Source organism: Bombus impatiens, unplaced genomic scaffold (genome assembly GCF_000188095.3).
Source record: "Bombus impatiens unplaced genomic scaffold, BIMP_2.2 scf_0321, whole genome shotgun sequence".
Lineage (NCBI taxonomy): Eukaryota > Metazoa > Arthropoda > Insecta > Hymenoptera > Apidae > Bombus > Bombus impatiens.
In genome coordinates, this window is record NT_176740.1 from 1,232,776 (window position 1) to 1,251,918 (window position 19,143).

The following is a 19,143-nucleotide window of genomic DNA, read 5'->3' on the forward strand; positions in this document are numbered from 1 at the left end:
TTGCGTTAGCCTCTGGTAGCCGCGGCGACCTCATCGTCCCTGGAGAGGAGAAATGAGGAATCGAGCGGCGGGAACGGCACGCATAGCCGGCTTCTTCGGGTGCGATGAACCCGATAACGCTGCCACAGACCGACGTAAAATCGTCCTGGCGTGACGTATTCCATCGCTTATATTCCCACTTGGTCTCGATTTCTCTTCCTAACCGTTATCGAGAACTCACGCGAAATCATTCCTAGGAACTATAATACGCTTGTGGTGTGTCGTGGATGATCATCACCCGAGCAGTGGTAAAAAATGTAAGGGATACCTTAACAGAACGGAACGAGAATAAGGAATAAAAGAACAGCGCGTGAAAAAATATACAGGTTAGCGGGAACTCGCGCGAGATTGCAGCAAGCAACTGAACTACTTGCGGCGTGTCGTGGACGAGATTCGTATATTTATGAGCGAGTTAGAAGAATTGTGTCGTGGAATTGGAATTGCGGTTTCGTCGTCTTGATGGTGGGAATATATTGCGTATTGAAAAGCAGGCTCTTTTTTTTTTTTTTTTTTTTTTTTTTTTTAATTGAACGGAGGTGGTTGAAAGATTCCCAGGGTTTGAGAGTTGCTATTCGAGGATTTGGTTTGGAGGCTACTTGGTTTTCGAATGGAGAGTTGTTGGAACGTTTTATGGTTTCGACTGGATTATTAGTTGTGCGAATATTTTATATGAAAAATACGATACTCGCTATACGCGCAAAAGCTTATTAAACTAAATTAAACTAAATTAAACTAAATTAAATTAAATTAAAAACTAAAGATAAATGAAAATAAAAAATGGCACTTAAAACTTCCTAAATTTCCGATAACGTGTAAGGATATAAAAGATCGTTTTATTCAAACGATTCGAGCGGCACGAGTTACAGAACAATTTAAAAAGAGGAATCGATTAGGTTGGAATCTCGATGTTGGCGGTTCGAGATGTCGGAGACTGGCCTCGACCGTGTCGCACGGAGATCGCCACTCGATGGTCGATTCCGTTGACCTTGCGGTTAATTTTGAAACTCGCGCGCAATCTCGCCGCGTCGCGTCGCCCGAATTACATCGTAAACAAAGAGAGAAGCTGTTTGTCGCGAGATTATTTTCAGCGCGGCCGATAACCGCGGTCTTTTCCCTCGAAACCACCTGAAACCTGAAATTTCCATTTTTGTCTCGTTCTCGGAACGTTTAACGTGGATCGGTCTTTAATGGATGCGATGTAAATTCGAAGAGAATCTTGATTAATATCTCAGCGAATTTAAAAAGGAAATGGAATTCAGAATAAAAAAAAAGATAGTAAAAAAAAATAGAGCGACAATGAATGGCCGAATGAACGAAACAACGAACGAATGAATAGATGAACGTAGTGCAATGGAAAGAATATTTGGAAAAATAGAATATTTAAAAAGAAAGAGAAGATATATCGAAAGAATCTTGTGCCTTGTGTCTCTGTGATGTTACAGTCACCCGTTGGTTTAGTTCCAATTTTATTTTATGTTTATAAACTATGTAAAACCAAGTCAAATTTCTACACTACCAGATAGACTAAATAAATGCTGTACAGTATCTGTAAGAAGAGAAATTATCGAAAAGTTAATTATTCAACTGGAAGTTTGGAAGATTTCCATATTTTTGTGACAAACAACTATGGAAATCTGAATATTTGATATTAAATTAATATTTAAAAAGAGACTTGTAAAAACGAAAGATGTAAAAACGGAGAGAAGGAAAAGTTGATCGACCAATTTGAACTTTGGAAAGATTCCATATTTTCGCGGCAAGGACTACGTAAATCTTAGTCGATGACTGGCGACAAACTTATGCGTTTGTTTTCCGAAGGTTCCTTCCACTTGATTAAGTCACGATTAATGGAGACGTTTTACGAGACTGCTCGAGAGGAAGCGTCGTTTAAAGTCGGGAAATCGGGAACAAATAGGTCGACGACCTTCGCATAAGGTAGAAGATACTATTTTCACGCGGATAGAAATATCTCTCTATAAATACCCGTGCTGGAGGGTCGACAAATTTTTCAACGCGCATTTCTCAAAACCGCAACTGTATAAGAGAAACGCGCTTTCTTAAAGGAGACTGGATTTCTTTCATAAAAATTTATTACACGTAACCATGAACTTTTTGGGAAAATAGTATCTCGAAAGTCGCGTATTCCACCGCGATGCTTTTGCCGCGCTCCTTCAATTTTTATGCGCCAATCTTAATCCTGTTTTAATAAGCAAGGCGAGTTTGAAATGTTCTAAGAAAGAGAAATTATACGTATCGACAATGATGCATATTCTCATCAAATTTCAGTAGATGATTTTTGAATCGATAAAATTAACGAACACATTAAAATTGTCATTATCGACCAAGCTATAACCGACGAAACAAAACGAAGTGTCTTAATAGTTTATCATTCGTTCGTAATAATTAATACTTCCCAGACCTCGAGTTACTTGTATACGAATCAACTGTAATAAATCTTAAATTCTCTCTGCCGCAAAGAAGCCAGACTTTATTACGAGAAATATAAAAAAAATACATATTTGAGAGAAACGAAAAGAGCAAAAACTAACGATTACTAATCGAGTTATAAATTCCAATTCCTATCTGAATAACAAAAAAATCACGAAAAAACAAACACCCTGTATGATTCTCTGTGGGATAAATTAAAATTGACTGGAATCTGCCATGGAACGATAATTGACGAAACAGTGCCAGGTGTATCGTTCCTTTGACACGTAATTCCTTATACTAATATCAATTTTCGAAAGCAGGGCGATCCATTTTCCAATAGCAGAGCGTGTCTAGCTAACAACGTTTCATCGGTAACCCGTCAGAGATTGGGAATTTCCGTGTAGCCATTAGAACTGGTTTCATCGCGGCGGTGATCCGAGCTGTCCAGCTAGCACACGGTAAAGTTCCTGGCGTAAAACGCTCTAATCCAGCGTCGAGCACGTGGCTGCGTCCGATTAATCACTCTATTACGTTAATCCGTCGCCGTTATTTATCTCACGGGATGTAACGGCCACGCATAATGCCGGAATCCTGCGACGTAACGCGACTGATAATTAAAACGTTAGCGATTCGGCGTGACGCGTGAAAGTCGATACGCGTCGACAATACGCTTGACGCGTTTTGTCGCGGGAAACGAATTTTGTCGGTGGCGATATGAAACGAAGAACACCGGTAACAGGTCTGACTGGACCGAGTCGAAAGTGGGAAATTTCGTTGTTTATTTTTTTAGAGCAGCGTTAGATTTTTCTACGAGATTATTTAAAGTTCTTCCTATTTTTGTCTTTTTTGTTTACGATAATGAATGCAATTATATAATAATACACTATATAATAGTTTGTACTGTGGACGTTATAGTGCGGATTTCGGGTTAAAAAAATTTAGCATCGCTTTCGTAAGGATTTAGTGGGATTTGAAAAACTTTGTGTTATGTTCGATAATGTTTGGAGTATACGTTAGGAGAAATCGACGGAGGGGGCAGTGGGAAACGTTTTGGAATTTTAAAAAATTATAATGTCATTTTGTAGAAACTATTTGGGATTTAATTGGAATTCGAGGAGACGGTGATTAATTGAACCGAAGGATATATAAATCTGATAATATTTGGAACGTACACTAAAGGAGGTTGATCTAAGAAAATGGTTCTACGAACGCGTTACGCTGAATGTGCTACGAATTTGTAAATAAATGCGAAACGGAAGCAAGATATATGCACTTTTTTTTTGGTAATGTTACGATGAAAGAGAATATCAAGATCGACGAAAAGGATATTAATTAAAACTTTTATGTCGAATTAAATACTTCCGCAAGGTTTCTTCTGAATCACTCGGACGACAAAGGAAACTAAAACTCGATAGTAACGTTAAATACGACTTCTTTATTACATGCGACGATGAGAAGAGAATACGTCAGACGACACTGCAAATAGAAAGCATGCAGTCTGCTAGAACGTTGCAAATCGAAGTTACGTAACGTCCAAACGTAAAACATCTCGCAGCATTAACAGAGGAGAAAAAGAAATACCAAGAAAGAAATATGTAAAAAGAAACTTCAATCGTGTAGGAAAGGGGAAAAAAGTACGTATATCGGCGCTGTAATCTTCCACTCGATAGCTAGACTACGGATATTCGTGAAAATTCATATATTTATAAAGGAAAATGAAGAAATGGAACCCAAACAGGAATTTGTTTTACCTACTAAACATTATAATAGGCGTTAAACTTTGCATATTTTATGTAACTTTGCGTGTTCTCTCCACATTTGTCCTTTGAAATTTTTCAGAAATGCATACAAATCCGCAATCTATCGATAACAAAGATAAAACAAAGATACCTTGACTTTTATATTCTGAAGACAAAAAAAAAAGAAAAGAAAAGGAGACGAGGTCAATCTTAAAAGTCCGCCCGTAACACCCGCATTTGCGGAACAATTCATCCCGGCGCGGAGCATCTCCCTTTGAATCGAAGTTTTTTTTTCATACGAACAATAGTTGCACGCGTCCTCGAGCCGCAAAGGTAAGGCCACGTCGGCCGCTTGACAGGTGACACCCTGTATATTCGTAGAAAACCCTGGGACGTTTTATTTTCGTAGACACGTGCGATGAATGCGGCCGGTGGAAGAAGATAGTCAAAGTTACATAATGCAGAAGACAATTTTCATTATAACCATCGTCAAGGATTTCCTCCGCTGCACGATCTTGGCAAATTTGTTAGTTTCCTCTTTTTTTTCTTTTTTTTTTTATGACACGAACCTTGTATCTTATCGTTGCTTCTTCTATCACCTAGAATGAACTATCAGTTGCTTTCGTAATTACTATATGCAAGAACAAATACTTGTTGAAATAAAAAAGCGCGATGCAGGAGAAAAATACGTAAGATTAATAATTGTGGTATATCATACTCCATCACAGCGTCAGCAGGTTAAAAGATTTCTATATGAATTGTTCAGAAGCCACATTAATCACCTTCATAAATTGAAAAGTACAGAAAACCGATGATGTTATAAACGCTGTCTTTTAAGTATATTTTAGAATTTATCACCATTTATCTCATCTCTTTCGACCAATCAACTTATGCGAGCGTATCGTTTGTTCCATGAGAATTAAATCTTAATAATGAGAATTAAATACGCAGTGAAACGAAGAAATGAATGAAAAGTGGAATCGTGATCAGCTTGGCTTCCTAGTGGCTCGTATATCGTTATACCATCGACTGTATCGTGTGCTGGACAATAATCGAACTCCAAACGTTACCAACTAAAGCAGTACACGCTATGAATTCCCTTCGTTAGAGCAATGAAAAACGCGCAGCCAAAAGTATGCATATTTATACTGTGTCGAAACCGCTAAATATAAAACAAACATCGAAACGAAGAAAATTCACGAAAATCCGCCATGCTTGCTACCTAAAAATTCTACCGGTGTTAAAACAAGCGGCGTCTAAAAATCACCGCGTAAAAGATTCAAAAGCGAATAACCAACGAATTCGAACGAGTCACGCGAAGCGCAAATTCGATTCACCTTGTGGCTAACCACTATCGTAAAAATTTATTTTCACACGCGCCGATACAACCGATAAACTAAACGAACGTGCGGAAACAGAGAGGTACGATGAACATGCATGACTTATGATAAATCATCGACAACTCGTTAAAATCTTTATGGATTTTATTTCGTTGTATATTTCATTATATTTCGTTGTATGTTTCATTATATTTCACGTAATAACTTTTCGTTGACTCAAACGATCTTACCGTAAGGTTTAGATCCATTCGTTTTCTCGTTCACACGAGAACACTTTTTCTTGCTCAGCCTCCAAGTGCACGATAGTTTCTCGTTCCTTCGCTATTATATCAAAAGCTAATGCCGTCGCATAATATACAACGACATTTCATTACTCTATGTACGCCTGGAGATTGAATTTTAAGACGTCGAAGCTCGGCTAACCCAGATAATAATCCTACCTCACTCGTAGAATCGACAAAACAAGTGCATCGAGGATAACCACCCCGCGTCTCGAGTTATTAGTGCGAGGGTGTGCGAAGTCCTGCGGTGGAAAGTGAGATGGGACCAAGAGAGAGACTTTAATTACCGGCGGGTGAATTCGCAACCGGACGCACCCACGGGGCAGATTACCCCGGTAATATTACCGAGTTTTATTGCGGAGAGAGAAAAGTCGAGGTCTGAATGCGGCATGACTCACGGCACACTCATCTGGCACCGATGTTTCTGCTCTTATTGCAGCCCCTCGTCACTCCCTTGCCCTCACCACCCCCGACTGTGTCATTCCTGTTTCTCTTCCACGCCGACTTTCACCCTTCGTCTTCCCCTTCTTTTTCTCCGTACTCTTCTACAGTTTGCTCGCGAAAACATTTCAACTCTCGCCATAGGAAATTTTTGATGTGCGTGTATCGTAGTACAAAACACGTGGAAATTTTATTAACGCTGTAACGAAACGCGCTGCCACGATCATTGTGTCGATAAAATTTGGAACACATGTAAAAGCGTACATAGAAGTTAAAAATATCTATCGCAAACGTACGTTTCGTAAAAATATTCATCTGCAACAAGAACAGCTGTCTTAAACGTTAAATAATCCAACAGACGATAAACAACAAAATTATAAAAACTGACTTAGGCTTATCGGTGCGATTGATAATTGTCTTGACTATCAGGTTTCGCATTAGTCTGAAACGTAACCAGTACGATCGCAATAATCGAACCTCGTTGCAGTTCCAATGAAATTTCAAAATCTTTTCCGTAACCTACGTATCTAGTTATATTTATATATTTTGTATTGCACGTATTCATCAAATATTTCTACGAGTGTTCGCATACTTTCGTGCGTTACTGTACTCTCGATTCTTCGAAAACCACCCTGTTTCTTCGTACGCTTCCTTGTCTCGCTTCACCCTTCAACGGGAAACCTACCCTTAACCACTGTGTACCTCTCTTCGTTGCTGTCCATTTTCAGGTCTCTCCTTCGTTTCACCTCCGTCGTTCCTTCACCCTTTCTCCGGCGATTCTTTCCACCCCCTCGCATCGGTCAGGTGGCTTTTTTCCTCGATGCTCTTCGTTCGTCAGCCAGGATGCGAGAATGAAAAGGCTGACGTTTTTACACGCCTGTCGACGACGATGAAGACTCTGTTTCTCGCTCGATCGGTCTCCATCCACGGTAGTGTCGCGTCGAGACTGAGCTTCGCGAAGGGAAGAAAGGGATGCACGAGAAACTGGCGACGAAATAATTACGCGAAAGGGAGTGACACTGTTCAGTACCGTGGCCGTAATGCGCATTACATATCGCGAATAACGTTGCACAGTGCGCATTTAACGCGCTACGTAGATGGTACGAGTATGATGCGTTAATAACTGGCTTAGCGTCGCGCGTGTACAAAATTTTCCATTCTTCGTGCTGTGCTTTCTCTGGAAAGTTTGATCTTTGATCCCTTTGTAATTGCATTCATAATTTTACGCGAGGAAGAAATACGGTTGATCAATGTTTCTTCTTTTAAGAAGGAACCAACTGTTTAAAGTGGTTTTTAAAGTCTACCGCGCAAAACGTACGTATTAAGCAATTCGTAAGTAACTTTGTACGTAAGACAAATTGTGCCTTAAATTTTAAGTTTAATCTAGTAGCATTTTTAAGTACGAAGCATTAAATAAGGAATTCCTTCTCGGATATGTACCGTTACACGCGGAAAGTTAATTGAATTTTAAAAGTAGATTTTAACGGGCCATTTTATATTTTCTGCGAGTTTTTAAGCTAATTGGACTTTACTAAACTAGGATTTTATTAAAACGAAGGTACTACTAGTTGCTTGTTTTCTACGAGTATAACCTTCCCTCTAAATACTCTTAATAAGTTTAATTCAATATTTAACAATACGTACAACTGTATTCGTGAAAGCCACGCATAAAATCGTAATTAATCGTAACTGAACTTCATGAAGGATCCACTTGTCTGAATAATTCCGAATAAATAAATCTCGCTAATAATATATTGTATCAGACGATCCGACAAAAGATATAATGGGGAACGCGGAAGCCAGTAAGTACGAAACTCCATTTAGAAACTAAAATTATTCTTATTAAAAAAAAATTCCACCCATCCCCTTCTCGAGGAAGGAATTCAATAATATTCTACCGCCGTGAAATTGAATAATATTCCACGGAACGACAATGAAATAATTATTACTCCCATGAAACGGTTACTCGAGATGAAATGTTTGGCAAGCGACACGCGTGTCCATTTGGAAGGGATTACACGAGCGTTTATCCACAGCTCCGCGACACTCGACGTCCGTTAGTCAAGCTGCCACCCCTTTTCGTAAACCCTCCGAGGGGCGGCCCGGTAATCTGTCCTGTATTCAACTCGCGCCCCCATTTCAATCCCCCGTACCAGCTTATGTATAACAAACCCCCAGCCCCGTTGCTGCCTTGAACACATATCGTTTCGCCTCGCGGTTTCGCGACTAAGGGGAACCAAGAATGGTGAACGAGGGTGAGAATGCGAGTTCGAGCAGCGTTGATTTTAATATACGAATACGATGAACGTAATGTTAATGGTTGACTTCTAGAAAATCAGTTATTCAAAGTTCCGTTTGGCGTATATTATAACGAGGAATGAAAATTGATTTTTCTTTTCTTTTTTTTTTTTGTAATTTGATTAAACCTGTAATAGACACGTTCTTGGTGTAAACTTGGGCATGCTCGATATCGTAAACGTTTTATTTGGTTTGACCATTTGTCTTCGTAGATTGGAGATATTTTATGCCGAGGTATGTGGACGGAGTGTTTTAATAAAAAAAATAGTAGGAAATTTAAGAGGTACTTTCACGAATTAAAATAAAATAGGAGCGAAGGAAGAGAAATCGCGTTCGCAGGAAATAAACAGAGTGTCCAATGTAATTTTTTGTGTTGCGTTATAAGAGCATTCTTTAAACTTCATATCTATTTTTGTACCTAATTGCGCTCTTTTTGTGATTACGAGGAAGATTGAATTATTTTATACTGACAAACCGAAGAATAATTTATACGTTCACGGGTTAATTTTCAAAGTCGATTAAATTAAGGTAGAAAGAAGACGGAGCAAACTGGAATATAAAAATGTCGGAAGAAGAATCCTCGCAAGATCCTTTTTCTTTTCTCCTTTTTCTCGCTGATAATAAGGACAGGTTTCTTGTTCGATCCGGATTTCAATTTAAAACAGGTTTTCGGCGCGCGCACCGTGCGAAATTACCATCGACGAAGGACGTTTCGCGATTCGATGCAATTTGTCGTCGATGACGAGCACTTAGGGGACGCGACCCACCGTCCCACTTGTTCCGTTCAATAAAATGTTAATAATCCTGTTTCCATGAACCATCAGCGCGACTCTGTACTCATATCGCTATCGTTTATCCGGTAAATTTAAAAGTACCGTGACTACAAAAAATATTTCCATATCATTTCATTCATTATAGCATTCACATCGCTAATTGTTAAATTGCTACGCACGATATGTCGTTTTCTTTACCAACTAAAATTTTCGAACTCGATGCAGAATACAAAATTGCACATATACGAAAATTATCGGGATCGCGTTTCTAGAATTTATAAATACAAGTTCCTGAAATGGAATTGCTGTACATTCTTCGCTGGTAGCATCTCTTAAAGTAATTTATATTAGGTTGTCCGAAAAGTTTCTTTCGTCGTATAAGGAAATAATACAATGTTTTTTGTTTTATATTAGTTTATTGAATTATGCACGAACAATAATAATAAAAATGGAACGAAATGGATCATACCTAATTCAATAAAATAATATAAAACAGAAATTGTAATTTGATTAAACCTGTAATAAACACGTTCTTGGTGCAAACTTGAGCATGGTCGATATCATCGTAGGCGTTTTATTTGCTTTGAACATTTATCTATTATCACTCATCTATTATTATTCATCTATTATGGCTCATTTATTATCAGCTTATGAAACGAAAGAAACTTTTCGGACAACCTAATACGTTAAAAAATTGGCCAGCCGGAATAGAGAAACTTTGAAATTTTAGAACCGCGCATATCTCTTACTCGAAATTTTATGCGACAAAGGGATAGATTCTCGATGTTACTATGATAATTGTTTTGTCTTATATTATACACCGAAAGTAGGAAATAGTTTAATTTTACGGATTGGTATGTCACGAGGATATGTTCGGTGGATAATCTGCGGTGAATGTATGCGCATTTGTCGAGTCGAGTGAAGAGGCTCTAACGACCTGGCGCAGGAATTTTGTGAAAATCGAGGTCGCGCGTTTCGCCTCCTCGATGAGAAACATCCGTGTCTTTTCAGGTTTTAGAACGATAATGGCTCGTCGGAAAGTTTGATTGTCTTGGAACGTGGCTTGGTTACCGCGCTGCGAGGAATTCGGTACAGGATTCGAAATATATAGAGAGAGGCGGTTCCTATTTTAGACTTTAGGGGTTCGAGGACTTAGGAAATTGGAAATTTAATTTGAAAAGTTGCGAAATACGACATTTTGAAATATCGGTTTGTTGTTTGGCAAGTTGGGAATTTGGCATGTTGACAGTTACAAGTTTGAGAATTAAGAACCACGGAAACGTCATAAGACGTTTTAAGATCCGTGAATCTACAGATTTATGAATTTTTTAACTTCTTCGTTTAGGCATTCTAGAGCTTCTGAGTGATCTGGAAATTGAGAAAGTTAGGAAATTCAAAATTCGAGATCCGGGAGTTTAGAGGTTTAGGAAGTGTAAGAATCTAAGAATGCAGGAACTTCAAAACTCGTGGATCTGAGAATTGAACAATTTCTGGACTTATGATTCAGAAGTAGAAGTTCAAAAGTTTCACGATTTAACGATCTGGAAGTTTACAAGATGTCTGAATTTTCAAATCCACGAGCGTAGAAAGTTTAAGATTTGGCAACCTGCGAACTTAAGAATCGTCGAATTCTCGTACTAAGTATAATCCGTTTTTGTTTCAGGCCTCAAATACCTTCATTCAGCCAGAATCCTGCACAGGGACATAAAACCAGGGAACTTACTCGTGAACAGCAATTGCGTACTAAAGGTAAGTAAACTAACCGAAACAAAGTGATTAAGCTGGCTAAATCTTCCAAACTTCTTCGCTATCAACGTAAAAAAAAAATAATAAACGAGAAAATAAGGGAAACCATCGATCTTTCTACGGAATTAATAACGACAAAATTATGAATCTTATTCGCGAGCAGATCTGCGACTTCGGTTTGGCCCGAGTGGAAGAACCCGATCAGAACAAGCACATGACGCAGGAAGTGGTGACGCAGTATTATCGCGCACCGGAAATCCTGATGGGAGCGCGACACTATACCGCAGCCGTGGACGTTTGGAGTGTCGGTTGCATTTTTGGCGAGCTTCTTCGTCGGCGGATACTTTTTCAGGCACAGAGTCCTGTGCAACAGGTTAGTCCTTTAACCAACAATTAACGAATTTCGCTTTCTTCGATGACATTTTATTTGAAAATTGGACGCGTTTCTCATACAAATACACGCAAATATCCGTGCCACGAGTGAACGTTTTAAATTCACCGGTGTATCGCCAATTTCTCTTGTAATTCTATGCGAATAAGTTAATTTCATAACGCAAACAATAATTGCAATTTCCTCGATCCTTTGCTATTGTACTTTGCGACGAAACTCTACGAAAATGGAGTGATCTGTCAGGTAAAAGTATGTTCATCCACCAACAATCATCATCGACAAAGTTCTACGACGACAAATGGCGGGAGAATCTTGCCTGTTCTCCGAGTATAACGATTTATTTTCTTTCGATACGTGCAAAGTTTCTGCGGCCAGAGTGAAAGTGACGAAGGAAGGAGAAGACCAGGTTCTAAAATCGAGAACATTTTCATTCGCTTTGCAGCTGGAACTGATCACAGAATTGCTGGGCACGCCAACCCTCGAGGACATGAGGTTCGCGTGCGAGGGTGCGAGATCTCACATGCTGAGGCGCGCACCAAAGCCACCCTCGTTGACGGCCCTCTACACCCTTAGCAGCCAGGCGACGCACGAGGCTGTCCATTTGCTCTGCCAGATGCTAGTCTTCGATCCCGTAAGTTTCATCACGCTCAGCTATCGTTACGACATAATGTGCCGACTTTATAGGATTGTAATTTATATGATTGAAATGTCGAGCATAGAATATATCGAGTATAAAGCTTGCTCGTATAGGTGTACGACTTTATTAGGAAACAGCACTAAACACGACTGGAAGTTGCGAGTACATTTTGCTAACATTTGTACTCGATAAATACGACAGACTTTCTTCAAACGAACGAATCTGTCGTTAAAAATGATAATCGATATACCGGTTGCGAAGAAACTTGAGCGAGGAACTGCGAAAGTTGGTCAACTTCTTTGCAACAACTATTCTAGCTACTACCATGCTGCATGATAGATCGACTCTGAAACTCGTAGTTATGTTTAGGAAGAGAGACGCGCAAGTTACGAGCGAGGATGTGCCCTTATCAACATCCGTGGCGACGCGATAAGTCATCGAACTCCGTCATCGTTCCATTCGAGAAACTTCCAACGGTTCACGAAACTGTACATCGAACGAATTACAACCGATCTTTTCAATTAACAAAATAAGAAACGGCAAAATGTCGAAGAACAAAAGACCGTGAAAAGTTTCGCGTGGCAGTTCGTAAAAAATATTTCGAGCGGCGACCGCGACATAGTAAAATTCTGGCGGACATGATGTTTGTATAATACGAAAGTCGAGATAAAATCTTTACTGTCGACTGTCCAGCTTAAAAAGAAGGAGAAACGCGAAAAGAGAAGAAACGAAAAAGTCAGAAGAAATTGTGTACACTCCGGTTCATAAGCGTTTTACGATACTCGATGTTCTCACACACGCTAAAAACGTGTATTGTATAATTATCGAACGAGATAAATCGCTTTTCAACTTTATCTCACTTTCTTTAGGCGGATGCGAAAACATTGTCAATTTCGCGCAATGTAGAATATTAAAAATACTTGTGAACGAGAGTGTAGATCGAAACACGTAGCTTTTACAACTGGCAGCCGCCACATTCGTCAGGATTTCGGTAAAACCAACACAGTCTCGGCAGTTATTGGCTTCGTTCGAACGAGATCGGAGCCGTCTTTGTAGGTTGTCGAGTAGTTATTAAAGCACGGGAATACGCCAACGCAGCCTACTTTCCTGAATCTCGTCCTCGAACTCTCGTTTACGTTTAGATCGTTCGTACGACACGCTTAACTTCTGTAAAACCGCGTGTGATCGTTTTAACTCGGTTGATATTAAGACATCAAGCGCTCAGAACGGATTGAATAATGGCCACTCGAGTGGCCATTTTCAGTAACAAACAGAGAATAAAATGGAGGCATGAATAATCGAGATGAAGTTCCAACGTAGCTTTCAGAAGGCGTTAAAACCGTTCCCCTCGTGAAACTGTTGATTCATCGTTCGTAAAACTAAAACTGCGGGGCTATTACCATTTGCGAAACTTTTCGTGGATTTTCGTTCTTTCTACAGCGTTGCTCCGATACTTTTCCGTAATTTTAGATCGTCGTTGTTTAAGAAACAACAGGGAAGCTTGGTTTCGTCGAGGCTTCATTAGAATCTGAAGTTTCTCGAATGGAAAGAAACGAAGGGGGATAAAGATGAAAGTTGAAGGCGGCAGATGAAATATGTTAACTCTGAGGTTCTTAGTTTCGATTCGCCAAGGACTTTGTTATGTAGAGCGTGTTTCAAAGCGAGAAGGGTGAATTAACAAAAGAACTGAAACTAAGGACAAGGGATTTCCTAACGTAAAATAATGTTTTCGCGCAAATATTATTCTATTTCTTTGGTCGAGTCCATAACGGTAAATTCGCTAATAAAGATCCGTAATCCGACAACGAATAAGTCAACGGATGAGGAATTTCCATATCGTAGATATTTTCAAATCAATGAAAAGAATCTCCTTTTCTTTAACGCTAGAACTACCGATAGTTAACACGAAGCTATTTCTACCAAAACCAGTGAAAATGTCTGGGCTTTTAAAAAATACGTAATAATGGAATATTTTTATATTTAATGATTTTTTACTTTCTTACGAAAGGAATTTCATGTTATATAGTACATTTTTGACATTATTAATCCATCTGGGACCATTATCCCTACACGAGGGTTGATACGTTTATAAAATTGTAGAACCAATCTTATCTGCTGCTGTGGTATTTCTAGTGTTAGCATCTAGCGATCTAGCGATCGATCCGGAATTTTCCTGATAACTGATATCGTCATATCGAATGATACGAAGTAAAAATTTGAAGAACGTGTGGGACGTTGTACAAAACGAGGAAACTGGTTAATTAGGGTTCGATAAACAGATTGCAGAATCCTTTTACACTTTGACAAGTATCGGCCATTCCTACTGGTATTGGTATAAGGATCCTTAATACAAAATTATTTTGAGTTCGAGTACATAAAAAACAAAATAAAATTCGTTATATTATTCTTTTAGTTACCGTTACAAAAGTTATTACATCATTGCGGAAAAAATATAACACGAAGTAGAAATTTAAAAATAAAATTGTAAAACCAATCAATTTGACTGATGTGGTAGTTCGAGTGTTAACGAAGAACAATCTCTTCTTCCTTTTCTAAAATCTATTATTCCCATTTTTCTAATCTAAAGCCAATCTACGTGTTCCAATCTGGAAATAACGATGACGTACAAACTTATTAACGATTAACCGGTAATTAGTTAGCGATCTCAGTCGAGCAATCCGTTCGAACAGTGGCCGTAAATTCGTTTTCGTCCCTAACCGTGTTGGAACTCGGGTTTTTCCTACCTCTTGGGAGATTAACACGGTTAACTGTCCCCGTAAATAGCCGGAGTCGGCCGAGATCGATCGTTTTCGAGAGGCGGGCTTCGCGTCGTGTATCGATCGTTCGTTGACCCCGTTCACGAACTTCTCGCAGGACAAGAGGATCACCGTGGTGGATGCACTGGCGCATCCTTATCTGGACGAGGGGAGACTGAGATATCATTCGTGCATGTGCACGTGCTGTTACACGACCAGCGGAGGCTTGAGACAGTACACGGGGGACTTCGAGCCTGCCACGTCTCATCCGTTCGACGATCTCTGGGAACGGAAGCTCACCACTGTGCAGCAGGTGAAAGGTAAGAATCGTACAGATCGAAGAACGTGTACTTTAAAAAACGATACTTCGATATCGAATGATTTTTACACAGATTTCACGTTAAGCTTAAGTCGGAGTTTATTAGGTTGGCGCGTACGAAGTTTTGTTTTTTGTAAGTTCGAATTTGACAGTTTGATAGCGTTCAATTTTTCTATTAAGACATGGAATCAGAGAAATGACGTTTGATATGGATTATGTTTACTCGGTGTGTTAAGAAGCTTTATGATAGAAATCGAAACGCATGAACATTTTTATTAAATGTGTGATATTATCGATTATTATTTCATTAGCTATGTATGATATTTTATAGAGACTACGTACAATTAAAATTTGAAAATGGAAGAGAAAATTTCATATACACCAACCTAATGATTCTAACGAATATAATTTTCTTTTCATGCTGATTTTGTCGTTGAACACGATATGTGAAGCTTCTTCCTGGAAATATATCGATTGGCGAATGATGATTTTTTATAATAACGGACGAAAGATCGTAGTTCGGTGGAACACGAAAATCGGAACATGATCGAACATAAGAAGAGCGACCTAGATTATATCGGATTCACGAGACAGAGTATCTGAGGGATGTAGTTGAAAAGCTGCCACGCCAGGAACAATTGGTAGATAGGATATTGTCCGATTTTGGCGGAGAATATCGCTAAAAGTAGATTTTCATAGTCGCTATTTTGATATTTTCTAGAAAAAAGTGTGTCCCACTCTACCAGCTCTGAGGTCTGTTTCTTCGCTCGACGATGATTTTATAGAGATCTTTCGCCAACTATCTAAGACGCTCCCTATCGCCATCGAAGTAAACTAGAAAATCGGAACGAATAGCCACCGAAAACTCTCGATATCAAGTTCCTCCGTAAAACAGAAAAACAAATTTATTTTCCCACCGTTCAGCAACTTTGGATCAACATCGAGCGAAGAAACTTTGCGCCGCAGGGTAACAGAGATTCAATAACGCGAATCGATTTCTCGAAGGGTGCTAATAAACCGTACCGTAACCCACGAAGCTCGTGAATTTTCCACGGTATAGAATTCCACGATTTTCAGACAGTTGCACCCACCCATCGAACCAACGTTCCAAATTACTCGACGCTCTCGTACGCTCATTTTTAGGGTTGTAGTTTTTAGTGTCAGATTCGGCTTTCACTTCGGATTCACGCGTCACGTTTAAATTAGATAATGAATAAGAAAAAGTAATTGCAATTCCCCTCTACGTATTATACGATAACCGAATTTATGAATACTAGTAACTTGTATTAGTACCAATAGTTACGTGAGTGTAGTATTTTATCGACCATATCGATTTAATTTTGCGCTATAGTGACTCGTATAACTGATAACCGTATTCGTGGTCCGATAACGAGATACTCTCAACGATTGCTAATAAAGCGCGGAAACGAGCGAAGAATTATTATCGAAAGGGTGGATTTTCCGAGCAGCTCGCGCGACACGACACCGTATTAATCGCGGGTTTTCAGCTGGAGAGAAAAATGCATCGGTGTGACTCACGCTGGATTATTAATAGTAAACGTCTTGGACACGTGGCTGGAACCGTACGCGGAACAACGATGCGATAGACTGTTGCGTGCGTTCGCGAATACGACCGCGATAAATCATCGTTTATCAGTGGGGGTCCGACTAGTTATCGCAGCAGACTTTCTTCCAAAGTAATCGTCGGAGAAACTGGGTCTAATATCGCGGTTAAAAATTGCACGCCATTCGTTCGTTAGGCTGACTGAAGGGGCTACTTCGGCGTGAATTGTGTATCCCCTTCGAGAAACTTATTTTCCAGATGTCTTAGGGTGCTTAAAACTCTGATATTCAAAGATATTTAATATTTAAATTTCTCCTTAATCTCTTACTTTATGAGTCTTTCTATTATTCCACGTGTTGCCATTTGCATTTATCGTCTTAACATGCTGTCGGATGGAAAATGATATAGTACGAGTAATTTGTATTCAGAAATCTTCTAGCGAGCTTGTAATATGAAATTAAACTCGGAATTGACGTTCAAATTGGTTAGAGGTATACGTATTTATCTTTATCGTACTTGCATCGATGAAAAATATCTTTTATACTCGACCGTTCTATAAAACTTCTTTTCTTTTTAAGTTTGTTAGAAATACGCTTCATCTTTGTCGTGTTTAGATAGATATACAATACACGAGATCAAATTTCTTTTGTGAATTCTTAAATGTTTTTTAACATTCCATCCAAATTTTCACATTCCATCGAATTTTAAATCCACGAAAAAGGGGTCTTCTCTTTGCCTCGTTTAAAAATCTCCTAGATTTTTCGTAATCTTGCATTTTTATAAATTTCATCTTCGTAATACGTACGTAGAATAAAACGTACAATTGTATATTAGATTTATATGGTCCCATAAGAAATTATTCCCGTTTGGATACATGCTACCGTGCATTTTTTAAAATATAGCGCCTTTGTTCGATCTATAAACGCCAACAGAGGCACGAATTCGCATTAAATTACGCCTATTGAGCTCGCGCCACATAATAAACTCGTACAATTATCGTAGACGGCGCGTCTAACGCGTTTGATTTCGCATTCGAGTTTGTCATACGACAGGCATGCGATGCTCGTAACGAGTAATCGCGTTTGTCGAGTTGTTCCGACTGGAACAGTCGCGGACGGCTGCACGTGTCCAAGAAAGGTGTCGTAAGACGAAACGCGCGAATCGTATAGCTACGAACAAAGAAGTTCTCGATGGATGCCAGAACGCTTTCTGGAAAGTTTGTAATTTTGTATTTTATTTGTTATTATCGTCCGCACACGAAGAGCTGGTTGAGTGTTAATGTTCGTTGTATTATCCTAATTGTAGTCGTGCATGTAGAACATTTAGAAACATATCGTGGACTGAGAATTCTATTGCGAAGAATATTTTGTAATTTCAAAGAAGGTCGGAAATGTACAGAAACGCAAATGTAAGAACAAATTTTCGGTAAATCGAATCGTTTCAGAAAAATTCCAATTGTAAGGTGATGTAGAACTGGGAAAGAGCTTTTATAAACTTCTATAGGACCACGAATACGGAAAGAAAAGTAACCGAGAAAGCTATAAAAAGCGTGTCCATTAAATTCTGCCTCTTCCTCTATCGAATTGAGGAGTTGAAGAACTAAACGAAGCTTCTATCTCTTCTTCGCGTGCATACATCGTTCGCAATTTCGACTGCTCGATTCATCGATATCATCATTCGCCAACGAGATATTTCCAGGCACGTGTCGCAGCACGAGTAAACTGTGCGCGTGACAACGCGCAATAAAGCGTAAAACGTTCGATCGACGATTCCCATCGATTGAACACCCTGAAAGGTTCGCGAGGAACGACGTGGTCCCTTGAGCGAAACGAGAACCTAGACCGCTTCGATCCACCTTCGTATTCGCCTTCCTAATTTCCAGGACTGTCGAGATACAGAACCCAGAATTCACTCGACGATCCGACGTTGTCTGTTTCAGAGGAAATGCACAAATTTATAGCGGAACAGCTGAACACGTCGCGCGTGCCGCTCTGCATAAATCCGCAGTCCGCGGCGTTCAAGAGCTTCGCAAGGTAAGCCGTAGGTGGCGAATCGTCCAGATTATAAAACGATCGATTATAACAAAAGGAAATATAAAGAAAAGCAGGGTACGACTCTATGTAGGTTAGGATATAGGAGAAAAGGAATACCAAGTTTCGGCTTGGTTAGTAGGGAAAGATTTAAGATAAGAACGAGGAGACCGGGTCCTCGAGAATCGAAGAGCCTCCTTTCACTGAATTTTTCCCTACCCTCGATATCACCAGTGTCCACCGAATCCTTTCTCCTTTGAACGACCAATTATATTAAAAAGCCAAGACCAATTAGAATTTCGCGCAGGGTTAGAAAGGAAACAAAGAAAATAAGTGAATAAACAAGAAAATGCAGAGGA

General features: G+C 39.4%; 1 protein-coding gene across 1 annotated transcript in view; it reads left to right on the forward strand.

Moving 5' to 3' along the window:
• LOC100748253 (serine/threonine-protein kinase NLK) overlaps positions 1-19,143 on the forward strand; it is a gene marked incomplete at its 5' end in the record, with an annotated part of 235,578 nt that overhangs the window by 192,822 nt on the left and 23,613 nt on the right. Inside the window, 5 exons of the mRNA XM_012385466.3 lie at positions 11,005-11,090; positions 11,251-11,460; positions 11,921-12,109; positions 14,990-15,191; positions 18,694-18,787. Of these exons, the coding sequence (XP_012240889.3) occupies positions 11,005-11,090; positions 11,251-11,460; positions 11,921-12,109; positions 14,990-15,191; positions 18,694-18,787 (781 nt within the window). The remainder of the gene's footprint in view (positions 1-11,004; positions 11,091-11,250; positions 11,461-11,920; positions 12,110-14,989; positions 15,192-18,693; positions 18,788-19,143) is intronic.